Source organism: Eptesicus fuscus, chromosome 15 (genome assembly GCF_027574615.1).
Source record: "Eptesicus fuscus isolate TK198812 chromosome 15, DD_ASM_mEF_20220401, whole genome shotgun sequence".
Taxonomy (NCBI): Eukaryota; Metazoa; Chordata; class Mammalia; order Chiroptera; family Vespertilionidae; genus Eptesicus; species Eptesicus fuscus.
The window spans coordinates 53,191,289-53,213,705 of record NC_072487.1 but is presented as its reverse complement, the minus strand read 5'-3'; the positions used below and the strand labels follow the sequence as shown (position 1 = coordinate 53,213,705).

The window sequence follows — 22,417 nt, the reverse complement described above, 5'->3', positions numbered from 1 at the left end:
GAAAACAAAGGTACGGGTTCTCTCTATACCACGGCTCAGAGTGTAGGGAAGATGGACTTCTCTCCTATTCTACAGATTAGGAAACTGAGGCCCAGAGAGGCCATCAGACCTGTCCTGGGGAAGATATTATCTTCCTGCTTGTTGTTGCGTTTTCAAATTGTCATAAAATATATCTAACATCAAATTGACCATTTTAGCCATTTTTAAGTGTACAGTTCAGTAGCATTTAATACAGTCACATTGTTGTGAAACCACTACCACCCATCCATCTCAAGAAGTTTTTACCTTCCTAAATGGAAACTCTGTGACCATTAAAAATGCTACGCCCCCGGCCCCTGGAAACCATTATTCTACTTTCTGCCTCTATGAATTCGAGTACTCTAGGTACCTCATTTAAGTGAATAATGCAATATTTGTCCTTTTCTTTGTCTGCCTTATTTCACTTCCTACTTTCTTTTTTTTTTTTTTTAGTTTGAGAGAAAGTTACATTCAAATAATTTTTCAAGGCTCAGGAAGGATCTGTTAAACCTAAAAAGAAAACAAAGTAATAATTCCACACTAAGGTGGATACTCAAGGAAAAAATAATCATAATTTTTTTCTGCATGAAAATGAATAAACCCTGAAAAATCCTCCTATTCTGTTTGCAGGATTTATGAAGGTAATTTTTCTTGCCCTCCACCTGAGAAAGGGCCTAGGAGGCTGTGACATGTTTATGGAGCAGAATCCTGGGGAGGGGGTGGTGTAGAGGCCATAGGCACTTTACTTTTACCCTGGGCCTGAGCAGGGGTCCCTCTGGTTAATTAGGCCTTCTCAGCGTTGCTTCCCCATTTTACAAAGAAGGGAGGTGCAGAGGTGTGAGTCCCCTACCAGGATTGGGATGGGCTGTCCTCTGAGGGTTGGCATCTCCCCCTGGCTTTCCAAAGCCTCATGGTTCTACAGAGGGGTTTCCCTGGAATGCATCATACCCCCAAATGCACTGGTCCCAGACTGACCTCAGGATATCCACAGGAGCCTCCCCCACCCCCAACCAGCACTTCCTCCCAGGGTCCTCAAAAGAATTCCTTCCTTTGGAGCCTCCTGCTCCCCTCCTGGCACTCGGTGGTATCTGTTTTCTGGTCTAGGCTTCAAGCTGAAAGGCCTCTGCCCCATTTTACAGGCAGGGGGAAGCTTCACATCCTTCAGAGTTCAGGGGCAGCCCTAGGCACTGCGGTCTGGATGGGAAGTGCCCCAATAGGCTTGGGGACCACCTAACAGGATCTCAGCCACAGCTCAGGGATGGGGCACAAGCAAGAATTGGGACCTGGGTGTGTAGACCTGGGAAGGCAGGTTAGGACTGCAGCCAAGGGAACAGCTCTCACCCATGTCCCAGGAAGGACTGTCAGGTTCAGGGATGTGACTCCCCAGGGTAAGTCAGTGGAGTGTACAGCCAGCCAGCACCTCTTGGCAGTGTCCCCAGGGCCCTGAGGCCCCTCTTGGCTTCTCTACCTCCGTTCCTGGTAGCCCAGGACGCACAGGACGCCTAGAAGAAGGTAGGACTCCCCTCTCCCTCTGCAGTTTCCCTTCCTCTTGTTCCGAATCTAAGCATTCCCTCTGCCCATCTTGCTGCCCTGTCTTTGGCTCCTTCTGTCTCCTGCCTGGACCCTCTGCACTGGTCTCATCACCCATCCCCTTGCCCAGCCCCTCTTTCCTTTAATAACATCCTTTAAGTGGTGGCCAGTTTTGCCCATCTCAATCTGATGGTGTCATCACTATCTCAGCTCTGATGATGCCATTATCAGATTTAAATTTAAGCCCCTTTAAAAATTCACCAGGGCTTATAGGTGTATAGGGTTTTTCTGTTTGGGATGATGATAGGTTCTGGAAATAGTGGTGATGGTTACACAACATTATGAGTGCACTTAATGCCACTAAATTATACACGATTAAAATGGTTAAAAAACAACCACACCAAAACAAAAATTCCCTGGGACCCCAGAATAAGGTGCAAGCCCTTATACTGGTGCCCAGTGCCCTCCAAAGATTGCCCCAACCTCCCTTTCCAACCCCACCTCTCATTTCTCCCATTCACCCATTGAGTGCTCCTTCCCAGAGAACCACTGCTATTCCCAAGACTTAACCCCACTTTTCCTGTCTCTTTGCCTCCTCATAGAATTTCAGGATTAGAATCCATTCCTTTATTCAGTGAAATAATCCTTTCTACAGCATCATCCTGCAGGTTTTTGCCCAAATATCCCAGTGTCAGGCAGCCCATTGCTTTACAAGGCATTCTACCCAATGCTAGACAGCTTGGATCGTAAGAGACAGAGTTAAGGTTTGGAATTCGATGGCCTGGGTTTGAGTACTGGCTTCTTGTCTTAATAGTTGTGTGATCTTGAGCTTGTCAGTTAAGCTCCCTGAACTTGTACTTCCTCCTCTCTTAAATGCGGAATAGTAATAGTGTCCATCTCATAGGATCATTGTGAATATTGAATAGTATGTTATGACTAGTAAATGAGATAATGCATGTAAAAATCTACCATAGTGCCTGACACATAGGTCAGAGCTAAAGAAACATAGCTGGTGTGTATAAATTCAACTAAAATCTGGCCTAGAACATAAACCAAACCAGACTGTTAGGGCAGGAAGGGACCTGAGAGATCAACTGTGGCAGTCATTTGTAGGTTCCCTGACACCTAATTCCCCTCTCCTGCTGGCCAGGTTGCACCTTGGGTCCCTGGTACTTGGATGGGGCCAAATCTGGCCAGTGAGTTCCATTTAATTGCTGGTTCAACTGCCCCAGAAAGGAGTAGAGATGGCTCCATGGCACACAGCTGCAGTGCCGGCCCTCCTCAGCAGGTGACCCAGGGCCCCATCCCCAGGGAAAGGGCTGACAACTTATAACATTTGTGCAAACCTGCAGAAAGGAGCACCCTTCCCCACCACCACAACCACAGGCAGCATGCATACGCTTTGCATTTGTGACCCTGACTTTTAAAAATGTCACACCTGCATTTGCTGGGGTACTTACTGACAGTTAATTAGGAAACGCAGTTTGTATGTACCAGTCTCTAAAAAACATTTTGTAAATTGGGTAATTGGCTTTACCGGTGCAGAGAAGAGATGTGTGGTATGGCTCCATCATCCTCAAATAACAGTCTGCAGCCAGCCAAGAATTCAGAGTGACTGCTCAGGGAGAATATAGAAATGCCAGCTTTTCTCAGTATCCAGGATGGACAGTCTGGCTCTCTGGAGACTTTTAGAAGCAGATGGTCTGTCCATCACCCCGGGGAAAGGGTGTAAAAAACTCAAGATGGCTGGAGTTAATAAGCTCCTTGAGACCAAGATACAGATATGACTACTTTTATTTCAGGCTATATCCACCAGCAGGGGTGGTATCCCCAGGCAGCAGTAATTCGTCCAGCCAGTATGTATTAAACACCTGTCTGGAGCCAAGCCCTTTGCTGAGCACGGGGGACAGAGGAGACTAAAACAGCCCAGTACAGCCAATATGAGTATATCTGGTTGTGTCCCTTAAATTCTGGTTTAACATCAGTGCCTTGAATGATAGGGGAAATTTTTACATATACAGCATATTTTTCCCATAACCTTTTTTGACTCACTTTACTTTTCTCTAATAGTTTCCCAGGTGTTTAGATTTTTTATATTTCAAAAATTTCACAACAGGTGATTAAGAATGTTTACTTGATGCAGTCTAATTGCAGTAACAAACAGCACCCTTATATTCCAGCGGTTTAATACATTTAGGGTTTTTCTTTGCTCATGTCGTACTCGAGTGCAGATCGGGGGAGAGGGGTTGCTGGTTGGGTCCTCTGGGAAGCAGATGCCCGGACAGAGTCAGAGGGCATCTGAGAGGAAAGCCTGTGAAGGAAAAGGGGGAGAGAAAGGCAGAGCAAGTCTTCAAACTGTGGGGTGGGTCTGACTCCTGTGAAAGGAGAGGGGAAGGCTGGACGCCTGGGTAGCAAGAGACCCAGGTGGTACAGCTCTGAGGAAGTCTGAGCCAGACTAAAAGGGCTCACAGATTGCCATGGCGGAGTCTTGTACTGGCCAGAAGTGGTGAGCACCTGTGCCACCCAACACTCAGTCAGGGTGGGGAAGAGTGAGGCATGTCCCGAAGCCATCTTGTGAGGCTGCCCTCCTTGTGACAGTTTCTCTCGAAGTGGTGGCTCTGCTCCATAAATGCCGCAGGGATTCGAGGTTGTTGGAGCTCCATGGCTTCTAGGTCCTGGGAGTCCTCCCCACTCACACAGTGGAGGGGAAAGAGCACTGGGCGCCCGCGGATGGTTTTATAAGCCAGTGCGGCCCATAGTGCACATCACCTCTGCTCATATTCCATTGCTCAGAACTCAGTGGTCACATCTAATTGCAAGGGAGGCTGGGAGTATAGCTTCTCTGTGGGCCCAGGGGGAAGAATACAGCACAGATATCATGGAGTAGGGATCCTGGAGCCCGATTTTCTGAGTCTGAATCCCAATTGTGCCCTTGACTCAAACTACTTACCTCTCTAACCCTCAGTTTCTTTATCTATTAAAATACAGATAATAGGGTTGTTGTGAGGATTGAGTGTATATATAAAATTATATATAGATGGCACAAATAAATGCTATCTAAGGGATTAGTATGTTATTATTATTCTTATTTCCAAATTTAATTGGTCGGTAAACATTTCTTGAGTATCTACGTTGTTCAAGGAATTTGCATATGTCACAGGGACTTGTTTCTCCTAGCACCTGGTAGATGCCCAGAATGTGTTTGTATGAATTAATTTCTATGGAGGAATAGTATAGTGTGTGTTTAACCCAGTTGGCCAATGTACTGGGGTAATTTTTTAAATGATTAAGCAATAACAAATGTAAGGTCCTGTTATTTAGTTCAGAAAGTTAAGCACAGAAGAACAGAAAGAGGGAGATAAATGGTTGAGAAAAGCCCACCAGTTTAAAAATTACTTTCTGTCTTTATAAAAGGAATATGTTTTTCTCTCTCTCCCTCTCCCTTCTTCTCTCTTTCGCTAAAATAAATAAAACATATTTTAAAAAATCAAGTAAAATAAATAGGTACAAAGAATAGAGTGAAAAAAAATCACTTAAAATTTCACTATCTCTAACATAAGATGACTCATTCCAGATATCTTTCCATGCATGTAAGTTGAGAGATGGGCAGAAATAATTTTATGAGATTATTACTATATGCTAACTAAAATTGATGTTATATCTTATTTATTTGAATGTAACAGGAGAAAATAAAGAAAAGTAAAGCAGAAGGAATGGCTCAACATTAAGCAATTTTGCCTTCACTGCAGAAAATATTTGTTTCTAAAATATCTAAGGGTAGTAAAAGATTATGAAAAGCAGTGAGGTTAGAGTCCTGGCTTTTAAACTCCAGTTTTCAATTTTAGATGGTATCGATTAAAGTCCTTCTGTGGAAGAAGAGGAAATTAGCAATTTTACAACTCCTTTCCCCTCCTCTGCCTCCTGAATTTTATGTTACATTATCTTCATATTGCCGGTTGTTTCATATTAAATGGGTCCAGTGCTCACAATCACTCCTTTTTATCACAAGCCCTCCATTCCTAAGGTCTGCATTTTGATTCATCTTTTGGTTGGCTGAATTTTATCACCAAGTAGTTTCTTCTTTTTTTAATTTAATTCCCAAGAAAGGTTCATAGGTGTTTTGTTAGCAAGATTTTGTGTGCTGTTTAGCAGTGTTTACTGACAGTAAGCTCTGTATAAAGTTGTCGTCGTGTAGAAGGACCTCAGTCTGAGGCCACATTAATAGAATTCTATGCTCAGAATGCAGGAGGTGATCATTTCATTCAGTTTAGCATTGTGGCTAGGTGTACTCCAAACAAATCAACAGGGAAAAGACAAACAGCCCAACAGAAAAATGGGCAAAGTCACCAGTCCAAAAGGGTAAACACAAATGGCTTATAAACATGTGAACAGATGGCTCAATCTCCTTAATAATCGGAAACATACAAATTGAAATGACATATCGAATACCCACAAGATTGGCAAAAATTAAAATCATAAGGATGTGGAGTAATGGGATTGCTCAGACACTGCTGGTGGAAATTTAAATGGCTAAAACCACTTTGAGAAAATGTGGGAAACTCGGTGATTCAGTGATTCCATTTCGAGGCTTATACCCTAGAGAAGCTCTGCACATGTGCTGGGAGACACGTATAGAAATGTCCAGCTATCTGGCTTACAACAGCAACCAAACACAGGGAGCTACCCACGTGTCCTTCCACAGGGGAATGAACAACAAAACTGTGGCATATTTATGTGATGGAATACTACAGAGGTATGAAAATGAATGAACTACGGCTATATTCAGCAACAAACATCTCACAAACATAACATAAGGCAAGTTTCAGACAAAACGTACAGCATGAAGCATGAGTGCACTTATAAATACACTTAAAAACAAATACAATTAAATGAGATAGTGTTTAGGAAACATGCACATAATAATAAAGCAATAAAGAAAAGCAACAGACTGGGGGTCCCCTCTGGGTGAAGGAGTGGTATGTGCAGGGTGGGCATACACGGGCTGCAACATAAGATGGTTGTTGGGTATCCTGTATGTACATATTACAACTTTTTATACCTTATATATGTTTTATGTATATGGTAGATTCTTTTCTATGAGGGAAATATTTCATAACAAGTTCTTATTTAAAATGAAACAATACTCTGAAGTGACACTGCCCAGGATTGAGTCCTTACATCTATTTGACCTTGAGCAAGTTCTTTAACATCTCTGAGCCTCAGTTTCCTTATCTCTAAAATGGAAATAATAATAGAGCCTACCCTGTGATAATTTTGTGAGGCAAGAATAGGATAATTTATGTGAATTCGGTATACCATGACTAACACACAGTGAGTGCACAGCACATGTTAGTTAGTGTTCCTTTTCTGTGCCAGACAGATTGGGGTATGTCCTAGAAATATCTGTCCTTGGAGTCTTTCCAGAGAGTAGCCCACAGATGAGAAGGTGTGAAGCCATATTTTATGGCGATGATTGGAAGGAAGAGTTCCCCTTAGCTGGGTGAATTGATCATCTGGCAAACAAGACATCTCTTGGAGACAGGCTGGCTGAGTTTAGGTATCTGAAGGGCTCTCATGGGAATTAAGGATGGTAAGTGTTCTGTGAGGTTCTAGAATAGGCATGGGTACACTATGGCCCGTGGCCCAAATCTCACGGCTGCCTGTTTTTGTAGATAAAATTTTATTGGAATGCAGCCACACTCATTCATTTATGTATTGTCAGTGGCTGCCTTTGTGCTACAGAGGGTTGAGAAGTTGCAAGGCCCACAAAGCCTAAATATTTACTGTCAGGCCCTTGAGGAGAAAAGTTTGCTGACCTCTCTGCTCAGAATTAAGCAGCGAATACAAAAGGAAGAGTGACTTCAAGACCAACACAGGAACTCTCTAAGAAGCTGAGCCGGCCAAGGACGAATTGGTGAGGGAGTGAGACCCCTGCCACCCGAGGGATGTAAGCAAATGCTGACTGCTCCTGGAGTGCAGTGCACAGAGGGGACCTCGTATCAGGGGCAGGTTGAACACATTGGCTTTCAAATTCTCCGTCAGTTCTGAAATTCTGCATGGAGTAATGCCCACTTTCAAATTGGTTGTTATTAACTCTGACATTTTCTTGGCATTTTTACATCTTAACTCTTAGCAACATTTTCTTTGAAATTTTTAAGTAAAAAAAGTATTATAATCTTTAGAAATTAGATTTAAATGAAAATGGATTTTATTCTAGGGTCCCAATTTTTCATTTAAGAATTGATTTTTATGGCTTTTAGATCTATTCCCATTGATAGGTGCTGAATTTTAAGAGCCTGTATGTGCCAAGTGTGATTTCTCTGTGACAAGTCCGTCCTTCTAGGGGAGGAGAAATCACTGGAAATGAGGCAGTGGAAAGGAGTTTGGAGGTAGTAACCATGAGCTATTATAGCTGTGGAGTCAATGAAAGGCAGAGAGGAAAAATACTGGCAAGAAGAAGGGAAGGAGGGAAAGCAGCAGTTACTGAGGGCCTACTGTGTGCCAGAGCCCATGTCCAAGTGGCATTAAACTTTGAACTATTGCATGAGAATATGAACTGTGGTGGAATTACCTCCCCGTCTGCTGATCGATTGTGGCCGTGCCACCTGTCAGAATACCCTCTAGACTCTAGAGGCATTCTGAGAACACGATAAAGCCCATAGATTTCTTCCAGGACACGAGAACCCCCTTTTATAGGGGCTCTGAGAGCAATTTATCAAAAGCCAAATTGCTCCAAGGCAACTTGCCATAAATAATTTCTCAGAATGATGGTTTTGCCCAGTGAGCTCACTAAGAGCTGTCTGACAGACACCTTAAGTGGGAGTTAGAAATGCTTCGCCATTTCCCCGGCTCAGGCAGGGATTGGTCCATAAGAAGAGGATGAGAATAAACAGGCATTAGGGGACATCTCCAAGTGCAGCATTTAGGAAGGACTGAAACATGAAATAGAGGGGAGATTGACTTTCACCTGAGCCAAAAGGACAAATCCTTGTGAAATGGCCATGTGAAGTGTCTGCAAGGAATCCCTGGGGAAACTCCAGCTTAGAGAAATTCCCAAGTGATTTGGTGAATTGACCATCTGGCAAACTGATGTGCGGATTAACTTTCAGTGAATGGTAGCCTGTCATGTGTGTGCTCAAGCGGCTGGCCCAACCACACTCGTCTACAGGATCCTCACCTGCCCTTCTTGAGGCCGAAGTCAAACATCATACACAAACAAGAACCTTTGGGGTCATCTCCTCTGTGGTTTTCATTTTTTGCTAGCAATGAAATCCTGTTTTCAAATAAAGCATTCTGTGTAAGCATGATGCTGCATAAAGAATAGATAGAAGGCGAGCTGCTGGCTGAAGTGAAGGTGAGGAGCCCAGGGGCCCTCTCACTGTCCCTAAAACATCTCTGCTGGGTCCTGGGCAGCACTTTGAAAACCCCTAAGCTGGTTCAGCCACAAAGACTCAGCTTTGGTGAGGGAAGTCCATCTATGTGGGACACTAATCATGTCAAGTAAGAAGATACAGTGGTAGGCCTGAGGATGAGAGAGGTAGCATCAACAATGGCACAGATCCATCCCTGTGATTTTTATTTTGTTGTTCGCAGCAGATTGCTCTCCAGCATACTCAGTGGTGCTGAGCAGGTTGTTTCTCCTGCCTCAGGTCAAGAGTGGTCAGGATGAGGCCTGGGCTTGCAGCGTTATCCTGGGGAGAACGGTCCTCTCTAGGGTGCTGCTAGCTTTAACCTCTCTTTTGCCCATTGAGCTGCATTCTCTAGGTTACTGAGAAAGCTCTCAACTGGGAATCCTGAAATGCTTCCCCTAGTCCTGAAAGGACAGTGGACAAGTCCTTTCACACTGAGGACAAGTCTTCAGCATCTGCCCCTGAAAGTTAGGATGCAGGGCTGGCTAGATTAGCAATGCCCACACACGTTTGGATTTCACAGAGCAGCAAATGCTATAGGAATGGGGTGGGGAGTGGTGGTCATGGAACAGAAACTTACATAGGGCGAAAAACTTTTTATTTTGCCACATTAGGATATTAAACACAAAATCCTCTTACTATCTATAATTTATAATAGAAAAACATTTCAATGCCATACAAACAATGAAAGATCTCATCTATAATTAAGGAGAGCTCTTTATATGGAACACATTTAACTTGAAATAAGAGGTTATTCTTATTTTTTAAATTTTACTTTGCTGTATTAGTTGTCTATGGCTGCTGTAACAAATTACCATAAGTCTAGTGGTTTAGACCACAACTGTATATTGTCTCAAGTCCACTGGCCAGAAGTTTAGGTACTGTGTGACCTTGCTAGGTCCTCTGTTCAGGAACAAGGTCAAAATCAAGGTTAGCTGAGCTGGGTTCTATATGGAGGCCAGACTCATTCAGTTTTTTGGCAGAATTCAGTTTCTTGCAATAGTAGGACTGAGGTTCCCATTTCTTTGCCATGTGTCTCCCCGCCCCGCCCCCTTATCTTCAAGCCAACAAAGGCACATCAAATTTATTTCATTCTTTGAATGTCTGGCTTCCCCCTCTGCTGCCAGCCAGAAAAGATCTCTGCTTTTCAGGGCTTGTGGGATTACATTGAGTTACCTGGGTAATACTTTCAGGTCAGCTGATTTGTAACCTTAATCACCTCTGCAAAGCCCCGTTTGTCAGGTAACAACATTCATGAGAGTAAGACCAAGGCGCAAAATTTATGGGGGCCAGAATTCTGCCTTCTATACCCAGCCTGGTGAAAACTGAGTTGGATAAACATTTTTGAACATTGAAAGATTCTTCTAGCTCAAATATTAGTTGTCAAATATTGTCAGGTTTCAGAAGTTGTCAATTTGTGAGAAGCCAGGACATCATTATTAATATAGAATCTTGCACGGACTAGGTACTGGGGAAATGTTTGCTGAGCAAACAAGTATTAATTAATTTATTGTTGCTAATATTTTTTAATGCAATTTTGATTGTAAATCTTGTGGTACTGCATTATCATTGTCATTAGCTACAGATTAGAAAACAAGCTAAAATCATTATCAGAATGTATTAAAATGGGAAATGATTCCGTAAATCATGATAGAAATAATTAAAACATGAACTGCTCTGTTCTGTCTGCTTGTGCTAAGGGTGGGAAGTGTTGTTTTCCATCAAGGAACAGGGACAATTAATAGAGGGCCCCAAGAAACAGTAACTTAATCTTTAATCTTTCCTCTCTCCTCCCTCTCTTCCTATTTTTCTCTTCTTTTTTCTTTCTCTCTTTCCTTCTTGGCAAAAAATAAATAAATAACCTGGCCAATTTAAAAATTAAATTAAAATTTTAAAATGGAATTTTTTCCTGACTCTCTATAGGTTACAATCCAAACTCCCTAGCCTGGCACTCAGAGTCCTCATTAGCCTTAGCCCAGCCCACTTTGCCCTCATCACTCAGTCTCGACTGCTCCGCCCCCAGAGCCCTCCCTGGTTGCTCCTGTGGTGTCCATAGCCTGGATCTGTCTGTCTCCAGTACTGAGCACTGTCTGCCATGTGGCATGCCACCTGTGCCCCTGTCTCACTACCTGTACCAGACAGTGAGCTTCCTGAGGCCAGGAGTTGTGTTGGACTCATTTTTCTATCCCTTTCAGCACCCACCGTGACTCTGAGTCTCTCAAATAAACAAGGAAGGAGCAACAGGTACTAATCCACTCTGTCCCACGTTATGGTCATTTTTAAGAAAAGGGAGGGGGAACAGAAAGAAAGAGGAGGACAGAGGATGGAGAGGAAGATAAGAATCAGAAGAGACACGTGGAAGTAGAAAGAGAGGAGAGAAAGCAGATACAGGGAGAACATCACCGTGCTCCTTCGGGCATTCAACAGCTTCTTACTGAGTCCTGATTGAGGCCCCTTCCAAGCTCTGGGGAGACAGCAGTGAAAACAATAATAAACATCATTGCCCTCGGGGACCTTGCATTCTAGTTGAGAGGTCAGCCAATACACAGGCAGACAAAATAATAGAAAAAATGATTTCAGATAATTTTAGGAACTATATTAAGACAATAAATAGTGTGGCCTGTTAAGTGACTGGGAGTAGGGACCACTTGGGGAAGGGGGGTAGTAGTAACAACTTCACTGAGGAGGTAATAGCTATGCTGAGACCAGAATGATGATAAGTAGTGAGCCATATTGAGAACCAAGTGAATATTATTCCTTGAGAAAACAGCAAGTGCAAAGTCCCAGGGGCAAGAAGGAAATTGCTTTCAATTTCAAGAAACAAAAATGAGGCTGGTAAGTCTGTACTGGGTGAGCAAGGAGAAGAGTGTAGGGAAATCACATCAGAGTGAGAGGTAGGGCTGGATCTTGTAGCTTCTTGTACCCATTATGATAAGGAAGGTTAGGAATATCATACCAAAATTTGTAAATAATACAAAGTAGTTATTGTATAGATAGACTAACAGGGCATTTTCCAACAGCCCTGCCTGAGGGTCACCTGACTGGGGGAATTTAAAGCTCAGACATCTTATAATTCTCAAAACTGGTAGAATGTACTGGGTTTTGTGTGTGTGTGTGTGTGTGTGTGTGTGTGTGTGTGTGTGTGTTTGTTTTGTTTTGTTTTTTTTTAGAGAGAATAGAGGGGCAAGAATGAGGAAGGGGAGAGAAAGAGAGAGAAACATCGATGTGAGAGAGATACAGTGATTGGTTGCCTCCCATTTGCACCCTGGACTGGGCTGGGGATCAAGCCTTCAACTGAGGTGCTGGACCTTGACCAGACCAACAGTTTGGTCCAAGGGCTCTAACCATTGAGCAAGCGGGCTAGGGCTGTGCTGGTTTCTAATTTTCTTTTTTCTGTCCCCATAGAAAAATTGCCCTGAAGGACATTAACCGGTTTTGTACCTAATTTGTTATTTTTCTATCTATCTATATATATAAAAAGGCAGTGACCGTAACAACCGAAGGCTCGACGAACACCGGAAGTCAGTCCTGCAGTCAGTGCTGGGTTGCCGTGGCGACCCAGCACTGACTGCTGCAGCTGCGAGCACAGCGACCCAGCACTGACTGCTGAGGGGGCTGTGGGTCAGGCCCGGAGAGAGGCCTGGAGAGAGAAGCAGGGTCTGATCCATAGCCTCTGTGGCAGCTGTAGATCAGCCCTTGCCCCTCTCTTTCTCTCTGGGCCTGGACAGCAGCACACCTTGCTTTCTCTCCGGGCCTCTGCAGGGGCTGCTGATCAGCTCCGCCTCTCTGATCAGGCCCGGAGATAGGCCTGGAGATGCTGACTGGCATAGAAATCGACCAATCAGAACCAAATCTGGGTAAAGTGCAAGGAGCCAATGGCTGCCTAGGAGGCGGAGCTTTTGACGCTGACTGGCATAGAAACTGACCAATCAGAACCAAATCTGGGTGAAGTGTGAAGAGCCAATGGCTGTCTAGGAGGCAGAGCTTTTGACGCTGACTGGCATAGAAACCGACCAGTCATAACCTAATCTGGGTGAACTGCTAAGGCAGAACCTAAGGTGGGGGCTGAGGAGGGGGTTTTAAGGCAGTTGGGGGCAAGATCAGGCCAGCAGAGGAGGGCAGTTTGGGGCGAGATCAGGCCAGCAGGGGAGGGCAGTTAGGGGCGATCAGGCAGGCAGGTAGAGGCAGTTAGGGGTGATCGGGCAGGCAAGCAGGCAGAGGGGTTAGGGGCAATCAGGCAGGCAGGCAGAGGCAGTTAGGGGCAATCAGGCAGGTAGGCATGTGAGCAGTTAGGAGCCAGCGGTCCCAGATTGCGAGAGAGATGTCCGACTGCCGGTTTAGGCCCGATGCCTTTGGGGTCCCTGATTGGAGAGTGTGCAAGCTTGGCTGAGGGAAACTCCCCCCCACCCCCCCCCTCCCCCCCCCCCCCCCCCCCATCCCCCCCGTGCACAAATTTCGAGCACTGGGCCACTAGTTCACTATAAAAATCCCTGTCTTTTAAATTTTCTTTTGAATCCACTTTGTCATCTTGCAGATACACTTATCCACAAGTTAAATAAAAGGGTGATATGTACCCACTATTGATCTTCATGAGAATGATGTTTGTAACCTTTTGAGAATCATATTCTGATAAGAGTTTGGGTTTTAGGTGCGTGGAAAGCTGAAGAGTAAGAAGGACTAATTTATGTTTTACAAGGACCCTCAGACTGCCAGGTGGTGAGTGGCCTTAACTGAGCCCTGGGGTAGCCAGAGTCTCTGTCCAAGGAAGAGATGACCACTGGGCTTGATGAGAGAAGTGGAGGTGGGGGGAGGTGGGAAGTGAGCCAGCCTACTGACTCCTAAAATTCGTGGACATTGATCCTCGTTCATTTCTGTGGTAGATCTCCAGGATCTGCTGTAGTCGGCAATTTACCTTTCTCCTATGTGAGCTCCTTGGCAGGGGCTGTGTCCAACTTCGTTTCCTCAGCATCCAGCCCTGGGCTGAGCACAGAGCCGTGCTTGGCAGTGTTTGCCGAACAAATTCGTCTCTTTGGGTTCTTTTCTTCTCTTCCTCCTCCTCTGCCTCCTCCCCTCCTCCTCCTGCTCCTCTTCTGCTTCTCCTTTTATATTGTGATAAAATATACATAACATAAAATATGCCATCTTAACCATTTTTAGGTGTACATACAGTTCATTGGCATTAAGTACATTCACATTGTTGTGCTACCATCACCATCATCCATCTCCAGAATGTTACCATCACCCAAACTGAAACTGTACCAAATAAACACTACCCCCCCGCCTTCCAGCCCCTGGCAACCACCATTCTAATTTCTGTCTTTCTGAATTTGACTACTCTGGGTACCTCATATAAGTGGAATCACACAGTATTTGTCCTTGGGCATCTGGCTTATTTCACTTAGTGTAATGTCTTCAAGGTTTATATATGTTGTAACATATATCAGTTTCCTTAAGGCTAAATAATAGTCCATTGTATGGATATACTACAATTTGTTTGCCCACTCGTATGTTGATGGACATTTCAGTTGTTTCTACCTTTTGGCTACTGAGAATAATGCTGCTATGAACATGGGTGTACAAATATCTGTTGGAGTTCTTGCTTTTGATTCTTTGGGATATATACCTAGAGATGCTGTGTTGAATCATATAGTAATTCTGTTTAACTTTTTGAGGAATTGCCATACTGTTTTCTGCAGCAGCTGCACCATTTTACATTCCCACCAGTACTGCATACGGGTTCTAATTTCTCCATATCCTCAATAACATTTGTTATTGTCTGCTTTTTAAGTAATAACTATCCCAAATATAAATGACCCTAGAAGGGGTAGACCTTTTGGGAGGCATTTGGGAGCTAAGATGGGGGATGCCAAGATCATACTTCATTCAGCTTATAGCACAGGCTCAGGGCTGGCTTAAAGAGAGGCCCCACCGATGAAAGAACTAAAACCCAGGTTTCCCATGAGGCAGATTTGTTTGTGTGAATCCACTATTGGGCTCTTTCCCCTGGGGAAAGCAGTTTCTAATTTGGGCTTCTCTTTCTCTGTGTTGCTCCCCAGTGTGATAATGCGAAAGGATTGAAAGCCTTCTACGATGCAATAAAATACGGGCCAAACCACTTGATGGTGTTTGGAGGCGTCTGTCCATCTGTTACGTCCATCATCGCAGAGTCCCTCCAAGGCTGGAATCTGGTGCAGGTAAGGTCCAAACTGCCTTTGTTTGGGGGACTCTCTTGATTGGCCACCAATCTTTTGCAGGAATGCTTCCTTGCCCAACATGATTTCTAAGTTGCCCGGATTAGGCCCTGGCTCACCCTTTCCTAGTGATTGCATAGCCACTGGCCCCACCTCTTGGCCTGACCTTCTGGCCCATCCTGGCATGGCCACCTCTGTGTGTTTGAAATCTTTCAGTGACTCCCTAGCCTGATTCTCAGGGCCATCAGCATCCAGCCAATCTGCCTGTCCAGTGTCATCTGTCCCTGCCATATATTCCATGCTTCCGTCCCTCCAGACAACTCACCTTTCAGATGCACCCTGGACCTTCAGACCTCAGAGCCCTGCTCTCTCTTTCCCCTTAACCAAATTGTCCTTTACCAAACTTCCCTCCCCCAACTGAAGTTCTCTTGTCTACTAAGACTGCCTTTCTCCTCAGGTAAGCCTTTCCTGGGGCTACTGGCAAGTTGTTTACTCTTTAAAATGGCAAATGTTATGCACTGTCGAAAGTTCCACCAGTGAGTGTGTGTAGTCTGTTGTAGGCAGCATTCACCGGTGCTAGCTGTTATTTGGAGTATGAGGGAAAAGAGTATAGAAAGATGTGACCATCTGGGATGAGTGGTTGCCTATGCACATGTTTTACTTCTTTGCTTCATCCATGCATCTATCCATCCATCCATCCATCACCCACCCATCTATCTGTTCATCTATCCGTCATCCATTACTCCATCATCCACCCAACAAATATAATGGGCAACTTACTGTGTGCCTAGAATTTTGGTAGACACTGGAGATATAGTGCAAACAGGACAGACATTGTCTCTACCCTTTGGGAGCCTACATTCTAGGAGGGATGCAGGCAGTAAGCAAATAAACAAGTAATAACACTAAGAGCTAACACTTGTATAATACTATATATGTCATGCTTACTACATACCAGACACTGTTCTGAGCACTTACATGCATTAACTCAGTTAATCCTTATAACTGCTCCATGCTGTAGGCACTATTATCATCCCCATTTCATAGATAAGGAAACTGAAGTACACAAAGCTAAGTAATTTGTCAGAAAACCCATGGCTCATAGTAATAGAGCCATGATTTAAACTTAGGCAATCTGGTCCATGAGGTAAGACCATGGTAAGGAAACTGGGCTATGATAGACATAAATAGGGTGAGGAGATAAATAGTGACTGCCTTGGGGCAGTCAGAAAAATCTTCTTGGAGGAGGTGACATTTGAGCTGAGACCTGAAGCATGAGGAGGAACAACTGGTTGGGTGAAGAGCGTTCATGTTTATGGATAGAATAGCAAATGTAGAACACCTGTGATGGGGAAGAACCTGGCGTGTTCAGGGAACAGAAAAGGGCAGTGGGGCTGGAGCAAGGTGAGTGGGTTGTCGGGTGGTGAGAGTGAGAATGAAGAGGCTGCAGGAGCTGGACCACAGGAGGATCTGATTTCACTCTGCTCGCTCGAATTGACTGAAGAACTCCTTGAGTCTGGCCCTGCGTGCCTGGGATGCTGGGGGTAGAGTGGCAGTGGGAGCCAGCCATGACAGAGGTGTGATGAGGGAGGGTGAGGTCCCAGGGAAGGACCACCCACTCAGTCCAGGGACCAGGAAGGTTTCTGAGGGAAGTGATGCTGAGCTGACTGTGAAGGAGGAGAGGGTGTTGGAAAGCTGGAGACATGGAGGAGAGCACTGCTGGCAGAGGAAACTGGGTGTGCAAAAGCGGGTGGTGGGAGTGTGTGGGCTTGGGCAGTGTGAGTCATGTGCTGTGGCCGGGGAAGGCCATGCTGAATGTGGGCGGATGCAACAGGAGATGAGGCCTGAAAAGCAGCTCTGCATGTGACAGTGCAAACCTAACCACGTAACTGGGGCCAGCACAGCTCAGTGAGCCCTGGGAGCCTGGCTTCTGGCCCCAAGCAACCAGTTCTGAGGTGCCTATACATAGCCATGAGACCCTGGTCAAGTCACTTCCCTTCTCTGTACTTGAGCTTCCTTTTCTGAATGCTGAGGAGCTCCCTACACACCCTGCTGTCACTCTGAGCTGCCACTCTGAGTCTCAGTCCGTCATCTGTAAAGTCAGGGTAGTAAGAGGGCACGGTCTCATAGGGCTGCTGTGCCTGGCACATCATAAGCACTACGTGTTCCTGGTTTCATTGTTGTCACCCTGCCTGTCTCCTGCTCCTCTGCAGGTTGAACACCCCGATTCTTAGCACTCCTGGGCTTTCCTGCAGCACTGTTTTCACCTCCTGAGACATCCATTCTCCCCATGTCAGTCCTACCCATTCTTAGAGACCCAGCTTAAAATGCTGCCTATCCCAGAAGCCTTTCCTCACTGCACTATCTAAAGTAGCCCTTCTGTAAATTATTTTTCTCACTTCCCTGTTTACTTCTAGTGAGCATGCACAGAACCCCCCGCCATGCCCCTCTGCCTGTCCCTCTTTTAGGGCTCTGCAGACGGGAGGATATGTTTGGCTGGGCTGTGAGCTCCTCGAAGACGGAATCTGGGCCTGAGTTACTCCTGTTTTTCCTGGTGCCTGACACTTCATAGACCTTATTAGATGCCCGCTGAATGATCTGAGGGTGGGAGGAAGGAGGAAGAGAGGGCAGGACAAAGGATTGGCAGGTGGACATTTTCCCCAGATGAGAGTCTGAGCTGTCTGGGAAATCCTCACCCAGAGAGGAATTCAGGGAGGTTACTGGCCCTCTCACAACCTCACTGGGACTGTCTGGAATTCTCTGAGGAGCTGCAGAAGCAAGCACAATATTGGAAACTCCTGGATTACCAGCTGACTTTAGCATGAACAAGACAACCTTGTTCAGTGGGGTTGACAAGATAGGGAACCCGGTTATGAGATGGGAATTGTTTTAGTTATTTATTGCTGTGTAACTGATCGCCCCAAAATTTAATGGTTAAAACAGCAATAATCATTTATTATTATATCATTTCTGTGGTTCAGGAATTCAGACCCACAGAATGACTTGTGTCTGCTCCATGATGCTCGGGGTCCAGTTGGAGATTTGAAGGCTGGGAACTGGCATCATCAGAAGGTTTGGCTGGGGCTGGAAGATCACTTCCAGTGTGGTTCCCTCATGTGGCTGCCTCTCCACATGGGTCTCTGCATAGGGCTGCTTGAATGACTTCCCCCAAAGCGAGTTCAAGGCAGAGATGGCAGGGTCTTTTAGTACCTAGCTTCAGAAGTTGCATGCCATCATTTCTGTCAATTATATAAATTAGCTCTTACTTAATGTGTGTGGGGGGAAGTTACTACACAAACTGTAGTGGGAGCTGAAGATCACCAGCGACCATCTTGGAGGCTAGCTACCACTAATGTCTGAGAGTAAGGCCGGAGCTCAGATTGCCCAACAAGGAAGACTTGATGCTGAGTCCCTTTTCTGCTTTCAGAACTGCTCATCCTTCAAAACCCTGGATAGATACCACCTCCTCTGTGATGCCTTTCCTGATCCCTTTCCTTCTGTGCCTCCCAGCCCCCAGAGTGAATTCATTGTTCCTTCCTAAACAATGCCTTTTCAATAGAGGCCATCTCCCCACAAGGAGTGGAAATTGATTTTTGTGGGGAGGGGGCAAAATGTCTCACTTTTTATGTATAAAGCACAGGACAGACAGACATATAGTATATAAATAGGCATATAGTCTATTTGCAACATTGAAATTTCAAGAGTGGGGCAGGATTAGGAAAAATTACTCTACTGGGAGAGTGAGAATGATAGTGAAAAGAGGGCTGAGAAACATGGTTCTATACTGCTTCTGTGTTGCATACAGTCTTTACATTTTGTGGAAAATAGTTTATTCTATGTCCAGTCTCCCCTACTAGACAGTAAACTTCTTGGGGGCAAGGACTCCCATTCTCTTCATCTCCCAGTTGCCAGTGCCTAGCATGGAGCCTGGCACACAGAGATCCTCACTGAGCGCTGGGCAGTGGCTGGGAGCCTGAAACCCTCCACTGCAGATGTAGGAACAAAGATCTAAATCCTGATGGGGAGTCTGATTTCTGCCCCCACCCCCAATTCTCAGGGAGCACAACCCCATTTGTTATGGACTAGACTCTGGGGACCTCCCCATCCCCTTCCTAAGAGGCTGAGCTTGCTTACAAAGATGGTGGAGGGCTGAGTGAGTAGGTCTACTGTCATGGGACTTGATGAATCCCTTAACTTATTCAAAACTGGGCTCTGAAACAGTTTCGTAAATGGGAAAATGCATGTAATTTGTGTAATTGAAAAGTAGCTCTGACTTCCCTTTGGGGGAGACAGCCTGGAATATGTAATCAGTTGTTTCAGTTTCCTGGTGCTACAAAAATAGGGATGTGCACGACAGAGGGGTGAAATGCACCCTGGTGCTGAAATTGGTTAAATTTAACTTGCTTTTGCCGGGCTTCTTGATTCATGGTTGCTGTGTTGAGAGGCCAATATTGTCTAAGTCGTGATGTGAGTTCCTTAGCCACTGGGCATGTCTGCTCCTCCAATCAGATTTGAGGACCTTCCTAGAGGTCAAGGTCTGATGTACGGGCTCTGTCTCTCTCCCATCTGTCAGACCCACCCAGGGTGGGGGCTCAGACTTGGGCCTTGCAATGGGAATGACACACCAGGGCATAGCCTGGAGTCATCTGGGAAGGGCCGGGGTCTAGCCATTGGAGACTGAGCAATGTTCAGACTGGAGAACGCACAGGGTGCTGGGGAGGAGGGAGGAATATTGGCTTCCAGAGCTGCATGGCTCTTTGAGAGATTTTGCTGCCTCTCTGTGATGTAGGTGGGGACAAACAGGCGAAACGGGTAGAGTTAGAGCGGAGCAGGGTTTGCACTTGTGGCTGGAAGCATCCAGCAGGGAGCAGGCTGCCTGGCTGTGAAGCAGTGAGTTCTATGCTACCTGAGATTCCCCAAGCATTCAGTCTCGGCCAGTACTGCTGTTGGGGATATTTACTATGTTGAGTAGGCACAGACCAGGATGGTGGCTCTTAAACTATATTGTAAGAGTCACTTATAGGGTCTACAGTTGTGATCCTGTTTATGCAAATTCCTGGCTGGGCTCTGAGCAAGTCCAGGTTAAGGACTGGACACCCCACTGCTCACCCCTGCTGCTGTGTCTATACCAGCAGCTCAGGTAATTAGATGCAGTTGATTCCTGGAGAATTGTTAAGCCAGGTGAATTCTAAGGCCAGTTCATCTAGACACTGGGAGCTACTAACAAGTGCTCCTGGTCCAGAGAACTTCAATTCGTGCTGCCCATGTGGAGCAGATAGCAGGGGATGCGCTGGAGAAAATACCCTAGTGCTACCAGGATGAAGCCCACAGTCTGTGGTATGGCAAGAGGGTGCTCTCTCACCTTGCCATTCTCCCTGGCCACTTCCTGCTCCTACATGCCGAGGGTTTTGTACAGGCTGTTTCCTCTGCCTTGGTCCCTTCACCTGGCAGGATCATGGTTATTCTTCCTGGTGCAGCTTGCTTGTCCTTTCTCTGTGAAGCGCATCCTCCCTATGCTCCATTACCCACACACCCCTCCCAAGGTGTTTGCTGCCCTGTGCTTGCACCTACCCTGGCCTGGAGTGCCTACGGTCAGGGCCTGGCCTCGTTTACCCCTGTACCCTGGGCCTGGTGTAGGCCTGGCTCCGATGCTGAGTGGCACCCAGGCAATGTTTGCTGGCATAGTTCTGGATTCCTGCCTTCTAGGTCTCAGGCTCATACCCTGATCCTGAGGGCAGAGCATAAGAGCCTGCCAAACTTGGGAGGACCCGACGGCTCTGCACCTGCAGCTCCTTGTTAAAGAAAAGCAAAAGGCGGCCTGAAATGGTCTCTACCTCTGCATCAGCCCTCACCCCCTATCTCTGGACCCAATACATATTTTTTAAATCCTCACCTGAGGATATTTTTCCATTGAGTTTTAGAGAGAGTGGAAGAGAGAGGGAAAGACAGAGAGAAACATCGATGTGAGAAAGACACACAATTGGTTGCTTCCTGCATGTGCCCTGACCAGGGCCTGGGCCAGGGAGGAGCCTGCAACCATGGTACCTGCTCTTGACCAGAATGGAACCCAGGACCCTTTGGTCCACAGACCGATGCTCTGCCCACTGAGCAAAACCGGCGAGGCTGGACCCAATACTTTTTAAAGGTTTAATCTCCAACATCTACAGGCAGCTTATACAACTTAATAAAAGGAAGATAAATGATCCAAAAAAAAAATGGGCAACAGACCTAAACAGAATCTTTTCAAAAGAAGACAGAAGGAAGGCCAAGAGACACATGAAAACATGCTCAACGTCACTAATTATCCGATAGATGCAAATCAAAACAACAATGCGGTACCATCTCACTCCTGTCAGAATGGCTATCATCAACAAATCAACAAACGACAAGTGTTGGCGAGGATGCGGAGAAAAAGGAACCCTCGTGCACTGCTGGTGGGAATGCAGACTGGTGCAGCCACTGTGGAGAACAGTATGGAGTTTCCTCAAAAAGTTAAAAATGAACTCCCATTTGGCCCAGCGATCCCACTCCTGGGAATATACCCGAAGAAACTAGAAACACCAATCAGAAAGGATATATGTACCCCTATGTTCATAGCAGCACAATTCACCATAGCTAAGATTTGGAAACAGCCTAGGTGCCCGTCAGCAGATGACTGGATCAGAAAACTGTGGTACATCTACACAATGGAATACTATGCTGCCATACAAAAGAAGGAATTCTCATCATTTGCAGCAACCTGGATGGAATTGGAGAACATTATGTTAAGTGAAATAAGCCAATCAATGAAAGAAAAATACCACATGATCTCACTCATTTATGGATAATAAAGAACATTATAAACTTGAACAAAAAGATAGATACAGAGACAATAAAGCATCAAACAGACTGTCAAATTACAGGGGGAAGGTTAGGGAGAGGTGAGGGAGATAAGAGATCAATCAAAGGACTTGTATGCATGCATATAAGCATAACCAATGGATGCAAAACTCTGGGGGGTGAGGGCATATATGGGAGAGGGGTGGGGGGGTGGCAATGGTAAGATATGTACACATATAATACCTTAATAAAAAAAAAAAAAAAATGTTTCCTTTGAAAATTTTTTCAGACCCCCCGCAGAACCTGTCCTCAGAGGTCTGAAAGTGGCTGCTTCTGACCCTGCTTTGCACTTTTTTTGAGCAGTTCTGCAGACCTCCCAGCAGCCTAGTCTGCCCTTCTGAAAGCATGGGGGTCTGGGGGGAAAGCAGGAGGATTTGGAGCTGGATGGGG

General features: G+C 45.6%; 1 protein-coding gene across 1 annotated transcript in view; it reads left to right on the top strand.

Annotated features, from left to right (window-relative positions):
• Positions 1 to 618: 618 nt before the first annotated feature.
• GABBR2 (gamma-aminobutyric acid type B receptor subunit 2) overlaps positions 619 to 22,417 on the top strand; it is a 249,382-nt gene continuing 227,583 nt past the window's right edge. The window contains exons 1-2 of the mRNA XM_054727422.1: positions 619 to 659; positions 15,014 to 15,151. Of these exons, the coding sequence (XP_054583397.1) occupies positions 654 to 659; positions 15,014 to 15,151 (144 nt within the window). The 5' untranslated portion in view covers positions 619 to 653. The remainder of the gene's footprint in view (positions 660 to 15,013; positions 15,152 to 22,417) is intronic.